The 17,348-nt window shown below is 57.2% G+C and overlaps 1 protein-coding gene across 6 annotated transcripts in view; it reads left to right on the top strand.

The window, feature by feature from the left end:
- ZDHHC3 (zDHHC palmitoyltransferase 3) overlaps positions 1–17,084 on the top strand; it is a 55,767-nt gene extending 38,683 nt beyond the window's left edge. For 3 of the 6 annotated variants that reach the window (XM_036095890.2, XM_036095889.2, XM_078079043.1), the window contains exons 5-8: positions 147–228; positions 339–434; positions 4,125–4,255; positions 14,986–17,084. In XM_036095890.2, coding sequence (XP_035951783.1) covers positions 147–228; positions 339–434; positions 4,125–4,255; positions 14,986–15,243 — 567 coding nt within the window. In that variant the 3' untranslated portion in view covers positions 15,244–17,084. Of the gene's footprint in view, positions 1–146; positions 229–338; positions 435–4,124; positions 4,256–6,762; positions 8,423–14,985 lie in introns of those variants that run through there. The other 3 variants (XM_036095892.2, XM_036095891.2, XM_036095894.2) reach the window with 3 other exon arrangements.
- The last annotated feature ends 264 nt before the right edge of the window (positions 17,085–17,348 follow it).

The following is a 17,348-nucleotide window of genomic DNA, read 5'->3' on the forward strand; positions in this document are numbered from 1 at the left end:
ACCAGAGGCCTCCTGGCTCTCTCCCAGTCAGCCCTCAGCCTTACTGAGTGTTCCGGAATGGGAGGTCCTGAGCACCCCTGTCCCAGGAGCCTGCACCGTCAGAAGGTTCTCACAACAATGGCATCTGCCCTGCTTTCCTGTTTCAGATGTACATAGCTCTCATTTCCTTGCACGCCCTCATCATGGTGGGATTCCACTTTCTGCACTGCTTTGAAGAAGACTGGACAAGTGAGTATGTGCCAGAACTCCCCATCCTGCTCCAGGGGACAGTGTGCGACTCACGGGGGGCGGGCTCTTGGTTTGTGTCATGGTGCCAGGCGCCAACCCCATTTTATTAGATCTGCTGCAAGCCTACGGACTGACCAGGGAAGGGACAGCAGAGGCCCGAATCTCGCTTCATGAAAAAAAGCAGCCCCCTAAAGTCGGTTCCACAGGTAAAGTAGTGAGCTGGACAGACCCTCTAGCCTAAGCGTGCCCCGCAAGAAGCACGTCCCAGGGCACGGGAGCCTTGCCAGGGAGAGAACCTTTGTCTCCTTGTCTTTAAGGAGAGGCACTTTAGGGGCTCCTGGGTGGCTCAGTTGGTTGAGTGCGTCCGACTCTTGATCTCAGGGTCATGAGTTCAAGCCCCACGTTGGGCTCCACGCTGGGTGTGGCGCCTACTTAAAAAAAAAAGAAAAGAAGAGGCACTTTAATCAAAAGTCATTTCATTCCAATCTCACAGAACTCCATTCTGAACTTTTGTTTTCTGTGGGTGTTTTTTAACTGCTTTCCACCAAGCCACACTGAGATCGCAGAGCAGCTCCTTCCTGCTTTAGTGGAATCCATTTCACGCACAAACGCTGAGGAAGGAACTCCAGCCAGGAGACCACACAGACCCTGAGGGAAAAAATAGATGCTGGGAAAACAAATGCAGTTTTATGATTTTAAAGAAGAATAAAAATAAGAGAGAAGAGAAAAAAATTTTAATAGATGCTGGAGGAATTAAGAGAGGCCACATGCTGGGCGAGATCTCACACACGCACACTCAGTCCGTGAGACAAACATCTTCAGCAGAAGCATCAGATGGGCCTCCTTTTGCATTGCACCATCTTTCAGAACTTCGCTCTTCCTGTACGTACTGTCTTCTTGGGCACTAGCTTGCTGTTCTTGTTCCCCAGAACTGGGGAGGCCATGGGAAGGATGGGATCTCTAGCTCCCGACCTGCCCCCTGCCCGGCCTGGCCTGGCCCCACCTAGGGGAGGAGAACCCCATGAGTCTCAGTCAGCTGGGGCTGCCATGACAAAACACCACAGACCCCCCTCCTGACCTCACGTAACCCTCATCACCTCCCAAAGGCCCCATTTCCAAATAACATCACATGGGGGGTGGGGCTCCCACCTATGAATTTTGCGGGTGACACAGTTCAGTCGGTGTCACCGTGCCTCCCAGTTTTTGTGACTACTGCAGTTCTGGTACCAGCCAGACGGGGAAGGTCAAGCTGCAGAGCTGGGCAGGGCCCCAGCACTTTCCTGGGTAAATGTTCTGCAAGTGTACACACCCTGCTAGGCCCTGGCCATCCAGTCCAACTCCAGACGTGGCCTTGGCAACTTGGCAGTGGAGTCTGACAAGGACGTTTTATCAACCCCGTCGCCCCCTGCCCCCCACCCACCGCTGTCGGATTAACAAACTCAGGCAGTGATGAGTGTGCCCCGGACCGTCCATGAGGCAGAAGGTCTCTGTTTTCGGAGCACAGCTGACAGGGGCCATGTCAGTACTGACCGCTGAGAGCCAGCTGGGGTGCACAGGGCTTGGTGAGCAGCGCCTTACTTCAACCTTACGACAAGCCCGCAGGGCAGGAGAGAGGCTCCCACTTAGTGGGTGACAAAAGCTGGGGCTCGCAGGGGTCTAGTCAGTCCCCAAGCTCACACGTCTAAGAGGAGGGCCGTGTTTCAAGCCCCAGTCTGGAGCGGGCTCTTCCAGCCCTGCCTCAATGACCCCGGGGCCCAGGGTCCTCCCTGAGAGTTCTTGGTTGTCTTCGGTCAAGATTCCTGATGGAAGAGGCTTGAGGTAATGGTGCCTGTGGCCGCTAGGCTAGGAGGACAGTCCCCAGAGTGGAAGCCTGAGATTGGCCCAGTGTGACAGCGACTACCATGACTGCTCAGCCGTGGCCGAGCTGTCTCACATCCAGCTTGTGTAAGAAGGGAAGGGGGTGTCCCCAGAATGAGGGCGCTTTGAGTTGAGGTTTAACGAAGGGTAGAGTGGTAGTTGTACATTTCCTGGGTCTGATTCCTGCCTCCCCAACTCCATTCGTAGTCCCCGGGGGCCAGCCCAGGAGGGGAAGGGTCCGTGTAGCTGGGTGGGGATGGAGAGCAGGCCACGGCGCCGGGCTCTGCCTCCTGCCCCAGCCCCGGGGCAGCCGAGGTGGGGAAGGAAGGGGCAAGGCGCCTCCATCCAGGGGGCACCGGCCGTGTGCTCATGCTGGGCCCGGGCCGACCTGTGCGGATGTTCTCATGCGCTCTCAGCCACGCCACCCAGCCGAAGGGAGAACTAAAGCTCAGAGAGCCCCAGCCATGTGCCCACAGTCCTGTGTTGTCGGGCACCGCTGCAAGGCTGGTTGGACAGCAGGGAGCCAAAGCCCCGGCCTCCTGGGGCTGCAGGTGTGGGCAAGCAGACAGCAAGCAAGGACAGGAACAAACATGATTCCACGGGGTGCGGGACAGGAAAGATGCAGGGGCCACAGATTATTAGTGGGGGCATCTTAGCAAGAGCTCATGGTGGGGAGTCGGCTCCAGGATCCTCACCCTGCTGTGTCTGCCTGACTGTGGAACCCTCGTTCTGCCCATCACCCCACCCAGCAGCCAGGCAGGCGGCTGCCACACCTGGAGCCGACCGGGGCCAGCCCACCCAGGCCCTGCCAGCAAGGAAGCCAGAGGGGAAAGTGTCCGCAGGCATTGTTGAGTTCCGAGAGAAGCGTGAGGAGATAAAGGCATTTGGATGAGACGTGGCTCACCTCACCACCTGGACAGTGCTGTCTCCAGGCCCGTTGTGGTGAAGCTCCCGCGACGGAGGCGGCAGGGCATCCCCAGATTCCCTGAGTTCCCAAAGCCCGGGGAAGCCCGGCCCAGCCCTCCCAGATCGGACCCCTCCAGCCAGGGCAACAGGCCTGCACCCTGGGGCAACGAGAAACATGCACCACAAGCCGGGCTGTGACAGGCCCAGGCAGCCGTCAGTGGGGGCAGGAGATTGGCTGGGATCAGATCCCTGTCTCCCAGTGTCATCCCCATTCCCTCAGGCCCCCCCCCACCATCTCCCACAGCACCTCGGCTTTTCTCTCCAGTTGGGGGTGCTTCTGATTTAGACTTGGTCCAGACAGAGACTTCTGGTGCTGAAAACAGAACCACACATCTGGTCAAACCTTGCTGCTCTAGGAGGAGGGGGTGGAGGCCTGGACAGGGACAAGGACTTATCTCAGGTCACACACCCCCGGCAGCCTAGGCTCAGAGAGAGGCCGGGAGATCGAAAGCAGCTGTTCTGGCCAGGCGGCTATCCGGTTGGACTGACCGTCTCAGTGATGCAGACACTCCTGAGAGGGGCGTTTCCCAGGGGGCTTGTTTCACCCCTAGCTCAGGGCCAAGCCCAGTAGCCAGACTGCCCCCTCATAGACTTCGAATTCCAAAACCCCTGAGTGATCCTCTGGACCTGCCCTTTCCTGTCCCCCAGAAGCAGACAGAGGTGCAGGAATGTCCAGCCTGTGTTGTGCTGTCTGAGGGAAGGAGGCTCCCCCTGGCTTCATCTTCATGCCTCAGCCCTGAGGCTTTTCTGGGTCCTTCCATGTGCCGGGCACTGTGCACGGCAGCAGGATACAGACACTGGACAGGAAAAGAGCAGCAGTTAAGAGGTGTTAGGAGGGGAAGCCCCAGGAGGGACCTGGCCTGTGGAGAAGGGCTTCCCCGAGGGAGTGCTGGTGCAGCCAGATGTGAGGCAGGATGGTGCCCTCCATGGCCTGGAGGCCAGGGACACATGGCACCCAGGAGGAACCGGGTCCTGCGGGGCTGGAGGCAGGGCGGGAGCCCTGGGGACATCGAGTGGTGCACAGCGGGCAATGGGTAGCAGCCCCAAGTCCCACACGACCCTTCTCTTTTCAGAGTGCAGCTCCTTCTCACCACCTACCACAGTGATCCTCCTCATCCTGCTGTGCTTTGAGGGGCTGCTCTTTCTCATTTTCACATCTGTGATGTTTGGGACCCAGGTGCACTCCATCTGCACAGATGAAACGGTAAGCGGGCAGCCTGCCCCCTCACCTCCGCTCCTGGGCTTGGGGGAGGACCCAGGGTAGGTGCTGCTGGGAGGGCTGCATGCAGGCCAGACCTGGGAGCCCAGTGACCAAGGCCCAGGTGCGAGGTGTGCAGGCCACATCCCTCCATTTGCAGTGACACTGGATCTTACACACACACACACACACACACACACGCGCGCCTTCCCTTGCGGCCGGCATAGCAGGTCACACCAGGAATGGGGCCTAGCAGCCTTGGTGAAGGGTGCCCTTTGCCAAAAGTCCTTCCCTCTTCCCATGATGGTTCTCTTACACACTGTGCTGTGTCAGGCACTCTACTGGGCACAGGGACACCCTTCCCATCTGAGGACTACAGGCCTGGAGAGAGGATGATGGACAAAGGGGGCCTGAATCCAGCTGAAATGGGCAGGGTCAACTTCCTGGAGTAGGTGACTCCATGCGTAGGTCCAGAGGGCAGAGTCAGGAAACAGCCTGCCTCAAGCATCCCTGAGCTGTGGGCCACAAGCACTCACCTGGCCACTAGGTACCTCTGCTTGGTCCGGCTCTGGTCCTCATCTATTGCCCTTCCCCCTGCCCCAACCCTTACCTCCACCCTACCCACAGTTCCTTCGCTGGGAACTTCGAGGCTGCTGGCGGGGCAGGACTGGAGCCCAATCCCCTGGTGCCACGGCCACCTGTCTGTCCTAAGTGTCCAAAAGTCTCAAGGTGGTCAGTCCATTGCTGTGATGTGGGCCTTTCTTTCTTTTTGGCTCTGGGCTCCAGGTGAGGAGCCCCGGGAGGAAGGGGCAGCACTTAGTTTGGTATGAGGAGGAGAGGCATGAGGTCCTGGGCCCTTCTTGGCACTCCTCCTGGCTTCCCAAGGCCCCCCTCAGGTGGCAGGTGGCAGTCATCTAAGGCCCTGTGGGGCGGCTTTGGGCCTGCAGATTAGTCAGCATCAGATGGAGGCTCGTAGGGAGACAGACTCCTTGCCACTGCCAGTCAGGCCCCTCCCTGCGGGTGTGGAAAATCCGGGGTTTGGCACTCCCTGGCTGCCAAGCCACCATCTTTTGGATCTGTGGGAATTCCCGATGGTTTAGAATGGGGCCGGGGGGGCTCTCAGCAACTTTTTTAATCTTTTATAATAATATCATTGTAAGAGTTTCTGTAAAAATAGTAGCCAACAGTGTAGACCCGGCTGTGTGTCCAACAGTAGGTGTGACCAGCTTCTCTGCCTAAGAGCCACAGGGAACCCAGAGGTGACCGTCCGGCCCACTCTTGCCTGCGGCCAGGTCACACAGGCCGAGGTCTGGGGGAGCCAGAAAGAAAACACACACAGCCCTGGCCCTAGCTGTTCTTCTCCTTCCAGGCCATTCTTAAAGGGAATTGTGTTGGAAAGGAAAGCAGAAAAGAAGGAAGGGCGTGTCTGGGGAAAGCGTGTCTTCCCCTTGGCCTGGACCCTCCCAGCTCCCTGGCCCTGAACAGAGACTTGAGTTAGGCTGGCCCCTCCGACTCCTCCCAGTTCCTCGTCCTCACCAGAGACCACGGCAGACAGACCCTCGGCCAGGCTCCTGCCAGGCCGCTTCTCTCCTGTTCTCCGAGCAAGGGCACATCCTCAGGCCCTGCCCACTGACCAGCTCCATCGGAAGAGGGGAGAAGGGAGGGAACGGGCTCCCTCCCCAGCCTGCTTTTCCTGTGAGACTCAGTGGGGGGAACAGCCCAGGCTCTGGACAACCACCGAGGTAGCCTCTGGTCTCGATTCTTCCCAGAGGAGCACTAGGAAGACCTTTGCCATGCCCGGGGCTGGCTGTCTGTCCAGGCAGCCCCTCTAACCTCTACTAATCCCTTTCCTTCCTCCTCTGTGGTGGCTTCTCCCCTCACCCACGGTCTCTGACTCCTGGTCGACCTTCTCAGGTCTGCCTTGCCCGCCCCGCTAGGCTGGGGGCTTCTTGACCTCCCAGGCTGGTGAGACCACAGTGCCAGAGCGGTCATTTCATTTGTTCCTTTTTTTTTTTGTCTGCAAAGTGGTCATAGTCGTGTCAAACTTGAACCTACCCAAATTAAAGGCCAGCATTGGCTGTCACGATCCCGAGCCCTTTCCAGCTCTGAGGCTTCTTGCACCAAAGCCTTCCCAGCAGCCCCACACACAGCCAGGCCCAGCACCAGGCCGGAGCCCAGTCTGCGTAGATGTGGCTCCTTCACTTAGCAAAACACCCCGGATCCACATGCCTGTAGGAATCCTGGCTCAGCGGCCTGTGGATTTGCTCACTTTCCCCTCCCTTCCTGGAGGGACTTGTAAATATGTGCCCACATACCCCCACTCCCCCCCAAAAAAATTTTTTTTTCCTTTGACACTTTCGATGAGAGAAAGAGAAGAAAAATGTACGATGTAGGCAGCTTTATGGCTTTAAAAGGAAGCATTGACTCCATTCACCTCGAGCTAATGGACATCCCTCCCCAAAAACCACAGCAATAAAGTGCTTGACTGAAAGTATGATTGTTCTTGTTTTCAGGGAATAGAACAATTGAAAAAGGAAGAGAGAAGATGGGCTAAAAAAACAAAATGGATGAACATGAAAGCCGTTTTTGGCCACCCCTTCTCTCTAGGCTGGGCCAGCCCCTTTGCCACGCCAGACCAAGGGAAGGCAGACCCGTACCAGTACGTGGTCTGAAGGACCAGCACTGCCGCCCAGACACACACAGCACAGCACTACCGTCCCATCCGTTCTCATGAATGTTTAACCGAAAAAAAAAAAAGCAAACCAACTACTCTAAAACTTTTTTTTTTTAATGTCTCAAGTAAAATGGCTGAGCATTGCAGAGAAAAAAAAAAAAAGTCCCCATGTTTTATTTTTAAGAGATCATCCTTTCTATTTTTTTGGTGACCGAAGCTGCTCTTCTTTTTTTCCTTTTTTAAAAATCACTTCTCTGGCCTCTGGTTTCCTCTCTGCTGTCTGTCTGGCCTGACTAACGTGGAGGGTGCGGTCTCCGGGCCATGCCCGCCTGGACTAACTGAGGGAGCGGCTGGCTGGTATGCGGATGGACCAGCCCGGACGCCTGGTGGGGGATGTGTAGGAGAGGCGGGGGGGCCGTGACCTCCTGCTGCCCAGGAGGCCGTGGCAGGCACCCCCGTGGGACTTAAAACATCACCGAAGGCGGATGCTTACCTCTTGTGGCCGCGAGGGGCAGGATCAGGGCTGGAGCCTAAGAAGGGCCCTTGGCTCCGCGGCCTCATCCCCCAATGTGGACATGGTTTGCCTCCTTGTACTCCATGGGCTTGGGTGTGTTGAGTGACTTTTGGCGGGCGGGGGTTGGGATCAAAGGGGTCTTATTTGTATTCCGAATCACCAGTTATATTCCTGCTGATTATTTGGAAGAGTGTGAAGGAGAGACGTTTTTCCAGCTCTAAATGCCTTACACAGTCAAAAGGAGAAAACAAATCATGTGATTTCAGGTTTCCTTTGTCACGGCTGCTTACTCTTAGCACCCCTCCCCCTCCCCGTCCCCGTCCCCCTCCCCCTCCCCGCAAGGTGGCTGGTTAGCGGCGCTAATGCTGAGTGACACAGCCACATCCCCCCGCGCGTCAACCCCCTCCACCCCATTTTGTAAATCTCTAAAGCGGGTTCCCTTTCTGATGTTTTAGACACCTACATGTGCACGTAGCCACGTCTTACCTGTATTTTAACCTGGGAGGCCGTCGTCCCGGCCTGGGGCTGACGGGGATGCAAGGTCGGCATCACGGCCCCCAGACTTCTGAAAGCTGGCGGATGGCCACCCCGCTCCCGGGAACCGGCCTTGCCCCCCGGAGGCACTTCCCCTGTGAAATCCCCCTTCTAAGAGGAAGGCCGGAAGAGAGTGGGGAGATGAGGAGGCCGAGGGACAGGGAGGGCCCAGCCAATGCAGAAGTCACAGAAATCGGAGGACTGACCATCTGTGAATTCGTACACGTGGATTTGGTTTTTTATAAGTGATCACCACAAACCTCCTTTTTTAGCTTGTGCTTGGGGTGGGGTAGGGGATAAGGTTTATGAAACCCAATCCAGGATAGGGAGGAAGCTCATCGAGCCATGTGATTTTTCCATGAACAGTTAAGTGGAACATGCTGCCTCTTTTCACTTCTGTCCGTGCTTCCACATGGAAACAAAATGCAATAAAATTTTTCCAAAACCTGTTCTCATTGAGCCGTGTTCTCTCACAGTGCTGCCTTCAGGGAGAGCCGATCGTCCGGGCCAGGCGCGCTGGCTGCGTAGGGCCTCTGTTCCGTGGCTCTTAAAGGATACTTCTTTCTGTTCCTCCGCTTGCACGAGGTGTCCGCTGTGCTGTTTTTAAGGACGCGTTCGCCAACCGCCCTTGACCGAGCCTGCCCACCCCTGCCCCAGCCTCTTGTTTGGCTTCTGCCGCCTGAATCCCAGGTTACACCTTCCCGTCTGCAGAGTTTGCTGGAGCGCCCGGCACGGGGGAGAGACCGTTTCTCTCTGCGCACCCAGCAGAAGGCAGCGCCGAGCCCGAGGAAGGCGCTGGAAACCTCCACAGGGCGTTCCAGCGCTTTGAGGAGCTCCTCCTCATCCCTCCCATGTCACCAGAGAACTCCACGGCCGTCCCCAAGGCAGTCGACCCCGGCTTGCCTCTCCTGTTCTCTTGACGCCCTAAGTCAAGGCTGAGGTCTGAAGCGGGTTTGTTGTTGTTGTTTTTTTAATCTAGTGTTGAAATCTAGTTTATAGCATTTGTTTCCCATGGGCTCCTTTTTAATGGTTCACTGAGGTGTGTGAAGAAGTGTGGCTGTGACTGGAGCGGTTTTGAGGGCTCTGGCCCGCTCCCGCCCCTCAGGCGTCCGTCCCTTGGGAGGCAGCGCTGCGTCTGGTCCTCCTGCCGGGGGAATGTTTTTGCGTATTTGGATGCCCTCCAAACACTCCATCTTCAAGGAACTTTTTTTTTTTTAAGTGACCCAGGTTGGTTCTTTTTCCCATGGAATGTCTGAGGAATGCAGTAGATAGTGCTGAAAACATATTGATTTTATTTTTTTATTGAGTCCTAAACATAGAAATTCATCCTTTAAACCTGAGCGTCCTATGCATATCCTTCCCAGAGAACAAGGCTGCGTTCGACACCCTGTACGATTCTACCTCTGGGCTTTTACAAGCCCTGTGGCTGAAAGCAGGAATGTTCCCGAGCCCTTCAGCCAGAGGGAAATGCTGCCCTCGGAAGAGAGGAAAACCCCGGGTTCCCTGTGGTTTTCCTCGCTCACTTTCATCGAAGCGGGAGACGTTTTGCCGGGAGCTCAGTGACTAGGGATGGGGCTGTGGAGTGATCGGCCCGCAGCCTGGCATCCACACAGGAAGAAACGGGCATCCCTGAGCACCCCCCAGTCTTCCCAGATGGCTGAGGACAGAGGACATGTCTCCACACAAAGGCGGCCCCGGCTTTTGGCTCCAGCACAGGCGCCCCGACAGCGCTGGGTGGTGCGCGCTGGGCATTGAGCCCGTGGCAGCCGTGGTCTTTCAGAGCGTGGGCCCTGGAGCGTGGCAGGGAAAGACAAAGAGGAAGGTGACGTGGCGAGCTGGATTAGGTGACTCCTCCCCGCCTGGCGACCTCAGGCGTGTGCTCCTAGCAACCGGGCTGAACATGCATAGGCCTCCATCCAGGCAGATCTCCGCCTCTGGGCCCGGGCTTGGTGACCTCGTGCCCGCAAAATCAGTGTGGGTGGCAGTCGAGTGTCACACTGTTTCTTCCGTGGAATACTTCGTCTCGGAAGAACCAAAGCGAGACACCTGGAATGACCAGTTCTTTCTCATTCGGGCTCGGCCGCCGAGAAAGTTACGAGCCACCTTCCTGCTGCGGGGATCTGTCTGCTGAGGGGGACTAAGAACTGTTTCTGAACCAGCTGTGGGAGGCGGGCATCACCCAGAAACCGGAGGCTTCCGGAGGCTGCGTTGGGCTCCCCCAGCCAGGCTAACGGGCCTTAAGTTCCTCTCCTCTCGGGGCTTGTAAGTGCATCAGCCCCAAGGGTGAGCCACCCAACTGAGCCAGGGGTCTCAACATAGAAGGGGTCCTTAAATACCAAAGAAATGGGAAGAGAGGAAGATCTTGCTAGAATCCCTCCCAAGGATCTTCTTGCTTGTGGTGCCTGGAGGCCGTGCGTTTCCGAGTGTGGTCCCCAGACCAGCAGTGTCAGCATCACCTAGGGACTTGTTAGAAATGCCCATTCTCAGGCCCCGCCCCAGACCTACCGAACCAGAAATCCAGCAGTCTGGATTGAACAGCCCTCCAGGAGACTGACACGCGCTCAAGTCCGAGAGTCCCCGTGGGGCGTGCAGGGGTCCCCTGGAGGTGGTCGGTCCCTGATGCCTGCCAACGATACGGTCCCACGTGGTGCTGGGTGGGGTGGGCCGACCGGGAGCCCCTCTCCCCCTCACCACCCACAGCCTCCCCAGCAAATGATGCTGAGCAAACAAGAAAAGCCTGTTGGTTTGACGGGGAGCCAAACTGTTAGTCTGGCCGGCAATCCTCCACATTTCATCTGTCCACCTGGGTTCTGCACCGAGGGGTTCAGTGGATATAAAGCCTTCACAGTGACACGGAAACCAGTCGCTGGCCAGTCTGCTGTCCCCGAGTGGAGACTTCATCCCCCCACACTCTCCCTCAGGAAACAAGTCCTCGGTGGCATGACCGCCGTGAGGATCCTAGCAAGTCGGAGTCGCCCCCAGGGGTCCACCCGCGCACACGGGAGCCAAGGAGGAGTGTTTGCAGAAGCCCCTGGGGGAAGCACATGTCCTGATCTGTGGACATAAGGATGCCCCGAATCTCTCTGCTGCTGAGCTTACGTAGCCCGGTGACCGGGCATTTATGCCCCGGCCCCACCCAGTCTCTGGTTCAAGGCCCTGCTCAGCGACATCCTTCGAGTGTGACTTTGGGCCGCCGCTGACTTAAGCCTCCGTGATCTCACCTGTCAAACCAGGGAGGCCGTCTAAATCACAAGGTCAAGGCGAGGATTGAATGCGAGTCACGACCGGAACTGTGAGGATGGCGTCCGGCACCCGGTGTGGCTTCAGTAAAACGTTAGCGCTGCTAGACCTCTGCTCTTCAAACCACGGTCACAACGGTTCATGATCTGTGAGACCAGTTTGTCCGTGTGCAGCGGCCTTTTTAAAAAATAAATAAAAATGGGTTACAATTGTGGACTAAGTATCGTTTCGTGAAACTTTGTGGGGGGCGGTGCCGGGTTGCACAGAAAAGTATTGTCCAAGCTGTGGGTTGCAGGAAAAGGACGTGAAAGTACAGATGAAGAGAGAGTGTTCTCTGGCCATCTAAGGGGAGGGACGTGGCGCGGGCAGCGGTGTCTCCAACTTTCTCCGTCTGATGATGTGGGGAGCGGGGGCGGGGGGCAGACAATGAGCTCTTGCTCCGTGAGTCTCAGCTGAGTCCTTACAAAGTCTGTGCTCGGGTCTCTGCCTCCTTCGGGAGCCTTAGGCCTGGTCCGTTCATTCTGGGGACTCTGTGGGTCGTGCAGATTACAGCTCATGTGTCATCCTGCCAGAGGGGGCCCCCGAAGCCCCAAGCCACACCCTCCCTATAAGAGATGTTGGCTGCGGCCGCTGCCCCCTACCCAGGAATCAGCCATTCTTGTTCGCTTGGGCCTGAAGTGGGTATTACTGCTGCCTCTGCAAACCTCCAGCTGAAGAACTTTGCCTTCAGCACACCGGGAAATCCACACAAAAGTCAAACTTGAGTCCTACCAGGAGAAAGAAACCCCGTTGGCTCCTCCTGACCCCGCGGGTTCAGACCTTCAGACCTCTCTTAGGCCTCAGATGCATTTGGAATATTTTCTTCTGTCCAGACTCAGAGTTGACCTGGATGTTTGTCCACTTACCTGCTCAGGAACTTCATCTGGTGGACGGGCCGGGCTCCGATCTGGGATGTTCTTACGAGCTTGGTGAAGAGGTTGAGTGTCATCCCAGAGTGCTCGCCACGGAACACAGTCATCCTATGGGCTCTTTGGCTTCCCTCTCCCTCTCTGGCTTTTTCCTCTGCCTTGGTGGTCAGCACAGGTAGAGTGAGAATTTGTAGGAGGATTGAAAACGCCCTGGGCAGAAGGAAGACACTGGTTCTCGCCCCGGTTCCGAAGACCAACGGGAGACCCTCTATTTTGGCCACGCAGACCCTCTGTTTTCCCCTCTGCCAAGTGTCAGTACCAACACCCACGTCCTGTCAGGGCAGTTGTGAGGATCCCACAGTCATGGCTTTGAGTCAGTGTGGATTCAGTCAATCTGCCATTTCTGGGTGTCCCCTCTGTCGCCTGCCCTGCCTCCTGATGTCCCAGCTTCCCTGAAATCGTGCTTCAGATGCCTCTCTTGACAGGCTGCAAAGGATTGCCCGGGAAGGGAACACAGCATCCCCCAAAGCAAGACCCCTCAGGCGGCCCCTGCAGCTTCTGCTAAGTAGGGAGGCCTGGCGAGGGGCCAGTCCGTGAGCAGCACAGCATCCCGGGCTCTTGACCTACGCGAGGCTCCCTCAAAAGAGTTGTCAGCAAGGTCCATTTTCTGGAACAGCTCTTCCGTTCTGATTATGACAGTAACACCCACTCGTTGGTGAAAGCTTGCAACGTGTGGGAAGTCCACAGAAATAGATACGAACCACCTCAGACCCCATCCCCAAAGGAAACTACAGGTCCCATGACATCATGTGCAGCTAACCTGGCTTGCTTGCCTTGTCACCAGTGGACAGGACTTTCCCGTGTGACACAGAACTGTATCAACACCATTTTTTCATAGCTGTGTTGTGTTTCACTTTGTAGAATCGCAGACTTAGCCATCTTTATGGGCGTTTCGATTGTTTCCAGCTTGTCACGTTGTTACTCAGTGTTCAGGACTCTGTTGCTCACATCTCTGTGTCTCTGATTTTTTTTTTAACCTTTTACTGTGACGTAATTTCCGACTTACAAAAAAGTGGCAAAAACAGCACAAAGAGCTCCTATACGTCCTTCCCTCAGTCTTTCCAAAGGGAGCCGTTTTATATAACCACAATACAAATACAAAAACCGGGGACAGTATTGATTGAGACCCTTAACGGATCTCCGTGCTTCATTCGGATTTCTCCAGGTGCCCCCACTGAGACCCTTGTCTGTCCCATTGCATCGCTTGTCATGTCTGTGTAGTCTTCTCCAATCCATGACGCTCCTGTCTTTCTTTCATGAACTTGACCCCCCTTTTTTATTTATTTATTTTTTACTTTTTTTTTTTTTAAGATTTTATTTATTTATTTGACACAGAGAGAGAGAGACAGTGAGAGAGGGAACACAAGCAGGGGGAGTGGGAGAGGGAGAAGCAGGCTTCCTGTGGAGCTGGGAGCCCGATGCGGGGCTCGATCCCAGGACGCTGGGATCATGACCTGAGCCGAAGGCAGATGCTTAACCGACTGAGCCACCCAGGCGCCCCGACCCCCCTTTTTTAAAACTGAGATGAAATTCACATAACATAAAACCAACCACTTTAGCGTGTGCAGTTCATTGGCATTGAACATACTCATAATGCCGTACAACCATCACTTCTGTCTGGTTCCGAAGCATTTTCATCAGACTTTGACCCTTTTGAAGATTAGCTGCTAGGTATCCGGTAGAATATCCTTCGATTTGCGTCTAATGTTTTCTCACAATTAGATCAAGATTATGCGTTTGGGGCAAGAAAGGTACTGAGGCGATGTTACCTTTGATTCGGTTAAGGTGATACCTGCAAAGTTCCCTCACTGGTTTGCCCTTTGTCCTTAGTACCTTCCAAGGAAATACCTTGAGATCAGATTCTTTAAACGACAATTTTTTTCAAGAGCCGAGAAACTTTAATCTCTGAGATGGAGTGGGAAGAGAGTTCTGGAAAAGAACTGGCCCGGAGGATGGGGCAGGTCTCAGTCTGTGTGTGTGCCTCAGTTTCTCTTTCTGCATAACAGAAGGGATCATACCAGTTATGTGAGTCTCTTGTGTGGCAAAGAAGAGAGAACCCAGAACGAGGTCCTCAGAGGTCGTTCTGAGGGGGAATGAGTCGTGTGAATGAGCAGTGCCCGTGCCTGGCAAACCCCAGCAATTTCCCTTGGCTTCCGGAAGAGGCGGAGAAGGCAGAGGCCCCGGTGGGGCTGAAAGCCTTTGTGGAGGGTGCTGTGGCCTGGAGAGCTGACCTGGCTGTGCCTTTAACTCCTGCGGGCTTCTCCCCTCCCCCCCACACCCTCTTTCTGGGGCCTGGCAGCTGAGTCGCAGGCGACCGATGCCCCGCGGCAGGTGAGTGGGCAGCTTGGGAGCAGTCGCTGGGCGCGCCTGCCGCCCGAGCCGGGCCCCCCGTCGGCGAGCCTGTGCGCCCCCCGGCTGCCCGCCGCACGCTGGCGCTAGCTATGCACACAGTCTGCTTCCTCGGCCCCCGTGTTTGTGCCCCGCGCTCTCCCCTTACTGCCCGCACCCCTTCTTCATGCTACGTCGGCTGCACCTGCTGGGGGGGGCGTGGCCCAGAATCCCCAGGGAGGACTCATCTTCTTAGTGCTCTCAGGGCCAGTGCCATGTTACTCCTCGGCCCTGGTCGCCTCGGCAGCCCGGCCTGACCTAGCGAGGCTGGGGGGACCCCGGCCCCTGCTTGCTGTGCCGCTCCCCACCGCTCCCCCACCCCACCCCGCTCGCGCCCCACTGACCTGGCCCCGGGCGGGCTGTGTCCCGGCCGCCCCCCTCACCCCCCCTGACCCTCTGTATCCCGTTGTCCCCCCAGGGCATCGAGCGCCTCAAACGAAAGCACCAGCCCAGGGAGCGCAGGGGCAGCTGGAAGTCGGTGAAAGAGACCTTTGGTGGGGACTTCTCCCCGAGCTGGCTCAACCCCTTCTCCGGACCGTGCGACCCAAAGCCTCTCCGTGACAGGGACTGGGTGCGGCAGGCGGCCTCGCTGTCTGACACGGACAACACGGAGACCACGGAGGAGCAGTCGGAGGAGAGGAAGGACGAGGACTCCGTGGAGGTGACAGATGAGTGACGCCGCCGTGGGGGGAGAGCCAGGCACTGAAAGGCCACTGGCAACCTGGATGCAGGCGTCGTGGCCCCGGCGTGGCCGTGACGCGCCGCCCCGCACCCCTGCCCCCCTGCCGCTCCCCGCGGGCCGCTCACGGCCGCTGCCATCCCCTGTTCCCCCTCCTCCTCTCCCCAGGTTGGGCCAGGTCTTGGCGGGGGGACTAGAGCGTGACAGGAGGATGAGAGACTCTCAGAGGCCATCCAAGGAGAGTCTGCCCAGAGCGGGATTGGGTGTCCTTCCGAGACGGGGCGTCCCCGCACCTGGCACGGCCTCGCCAGCAAAGGAAGCTCTGATCGGGGCGGAAAAGAACTTGCCTTTGGCTTTTCTTGGGATGCCTGTCTTCTCTTGGGAAGGTTGGGCCCTGGCTCCTGGCTTTTGAGAACGACGACCATGATGTTAGGATATAAGGACAGAGCAGGGCTGGCCTTGGGGACCTGGGGTGGGACGCTGACATCAGGACAGACCAGCCCGGAAAGGTTGCAGGATCCCGACTGTTCCCCGGCGAGCCCCCCCCGCCCCCCGAGCTTGTCTAAACCAGGAGAAGGACGCGGCTGCCACAGCGACCTGCGCGGCTCGGGCTTGGTGTGAGGGGGACCCCAAACCGGGCTAGACACACACACGTGCGGGCCATGCCCAGGTCGGAAACACGGGTCAGGACAGTAACGGTGTCACAACAGCGGTGCCAAAACTCAGTCCCCATTCCGTTCCACAGACCCTAGAATCGTCAGTGAGGTGGACAGCAGGAGCCGTCCAGAGGTGGGGAGGGGAGAGGACCTGTGCAGATGGGGACTCTCTGGCCTCCCCTGACAGCTTAATTCACTTGCCCTCTGGACAGAGTCTCACATGGGCATGAACTGCCCAGAAATCTGTCCGGCCTGTGTTTTAAGCCACTTCTCACGAGCTGGGGACCATTTTGTCTGAGAGGATGGGTGGTGGCCAGGGACTGCAGACCGACGAACCAGGAAGACAGACAGACAGACGGGGACACACACACACAGCCCACACTCTACCAGGATGAGCCTGGTTGAGCCCCAGGGTTACCTACTCGGAGGGGCCGGTGTTCCCAGAGCCACCCGTCCTAATCCCAGTGCAGAGCCCTGGGAGGACATCCCACGAGGATGGCAGGGATCTAGAGCCACCAGGCCGCAGGCCTATCCTCCTGGTCCGTATCAGCTTTAGTATTTACTCATGACGATGGCCCGAGCCTTGGTCGGCTCTGAAGGCTGTTCCCTCGCAGTCTGGGCAGGGCGAGGCCACTAGCCACTCTGGGAGAGCCCTTGCCCATCACGGAGGCCTGTTATTTGCTGTCCTAACCCGGAAGGCAGCCCCCAGGCCACCAGCACGGCCGACTCTATACCAAAGACTCCACACCACAGAGAAAAGCAATGCCCCCCTGGAGCCCCGGAGGAGGCAGCCGCTAGAATAAGGGAAGGGGGTCCCCTGGTCACCGCTGGCAACGTCAGGCCCGTGGTCACAGGGGTGCTGAGGCTCCAGCAGCTCCCCTGAGCCAGCTCGGAGTGCCCGGTGGCTTCAGAGGCCTGTTACCTGCGGTCAGACCCCGTTCGGGGGGTCCAGACGGGGCCACGCGGGTGCTGATCTGTCCAACCCCGAGCTTCCTGTCCTCGCTGTCCTCCTGTCACCACCCACACGGTGGCCTTCCCTCCGCGGCGGCTGTCGAGAACCTAACACTGTGCTTGCCTCCAACTGACAGGATCGTAGCTGTTGTCAAAACGACCAGGGCCACAGGGAGGGAGGCTGGGCGCAAACCTCCACCTCGTGCTCTGAATAAAAAGCTCTTTGCTTGACCTCGGTGGCTGGAGTCTCCTCTCTTCAGCAGGAGATCCCAGGCTGGATCTGGGCGGCGGTGTCCTGCCTCTGAGTCACCTCGAGGACACCTCTACGAAAGTCTCTTTTCTCCATTCCCCGCATAGGAGACAAGGGAGCCTCACACACAGGCAGGAGCTGTGGGTGGTGAGTCACTCACCAAACCTCTCTGGGTCATCTCCCTAGGGGGGGGGGGTTTCCAGCAGAAGGAAAACTCACCTTTCACGCAATGAGCATTTATTGAA

Source organism: Halichoerus grypus, chromosome 1 (assembly GCF_964656455.1).
Source record: "Halichoerus grypus chromosome 1, mHalGry1.hap1.1, whole genome shotgun sequence".
Lineage (NCBI taxonomy): Eukaryota > Metazoa > Chordata > Mammalia > Carnivora > Phocidae > Halichoerus > Halichoerus grypus.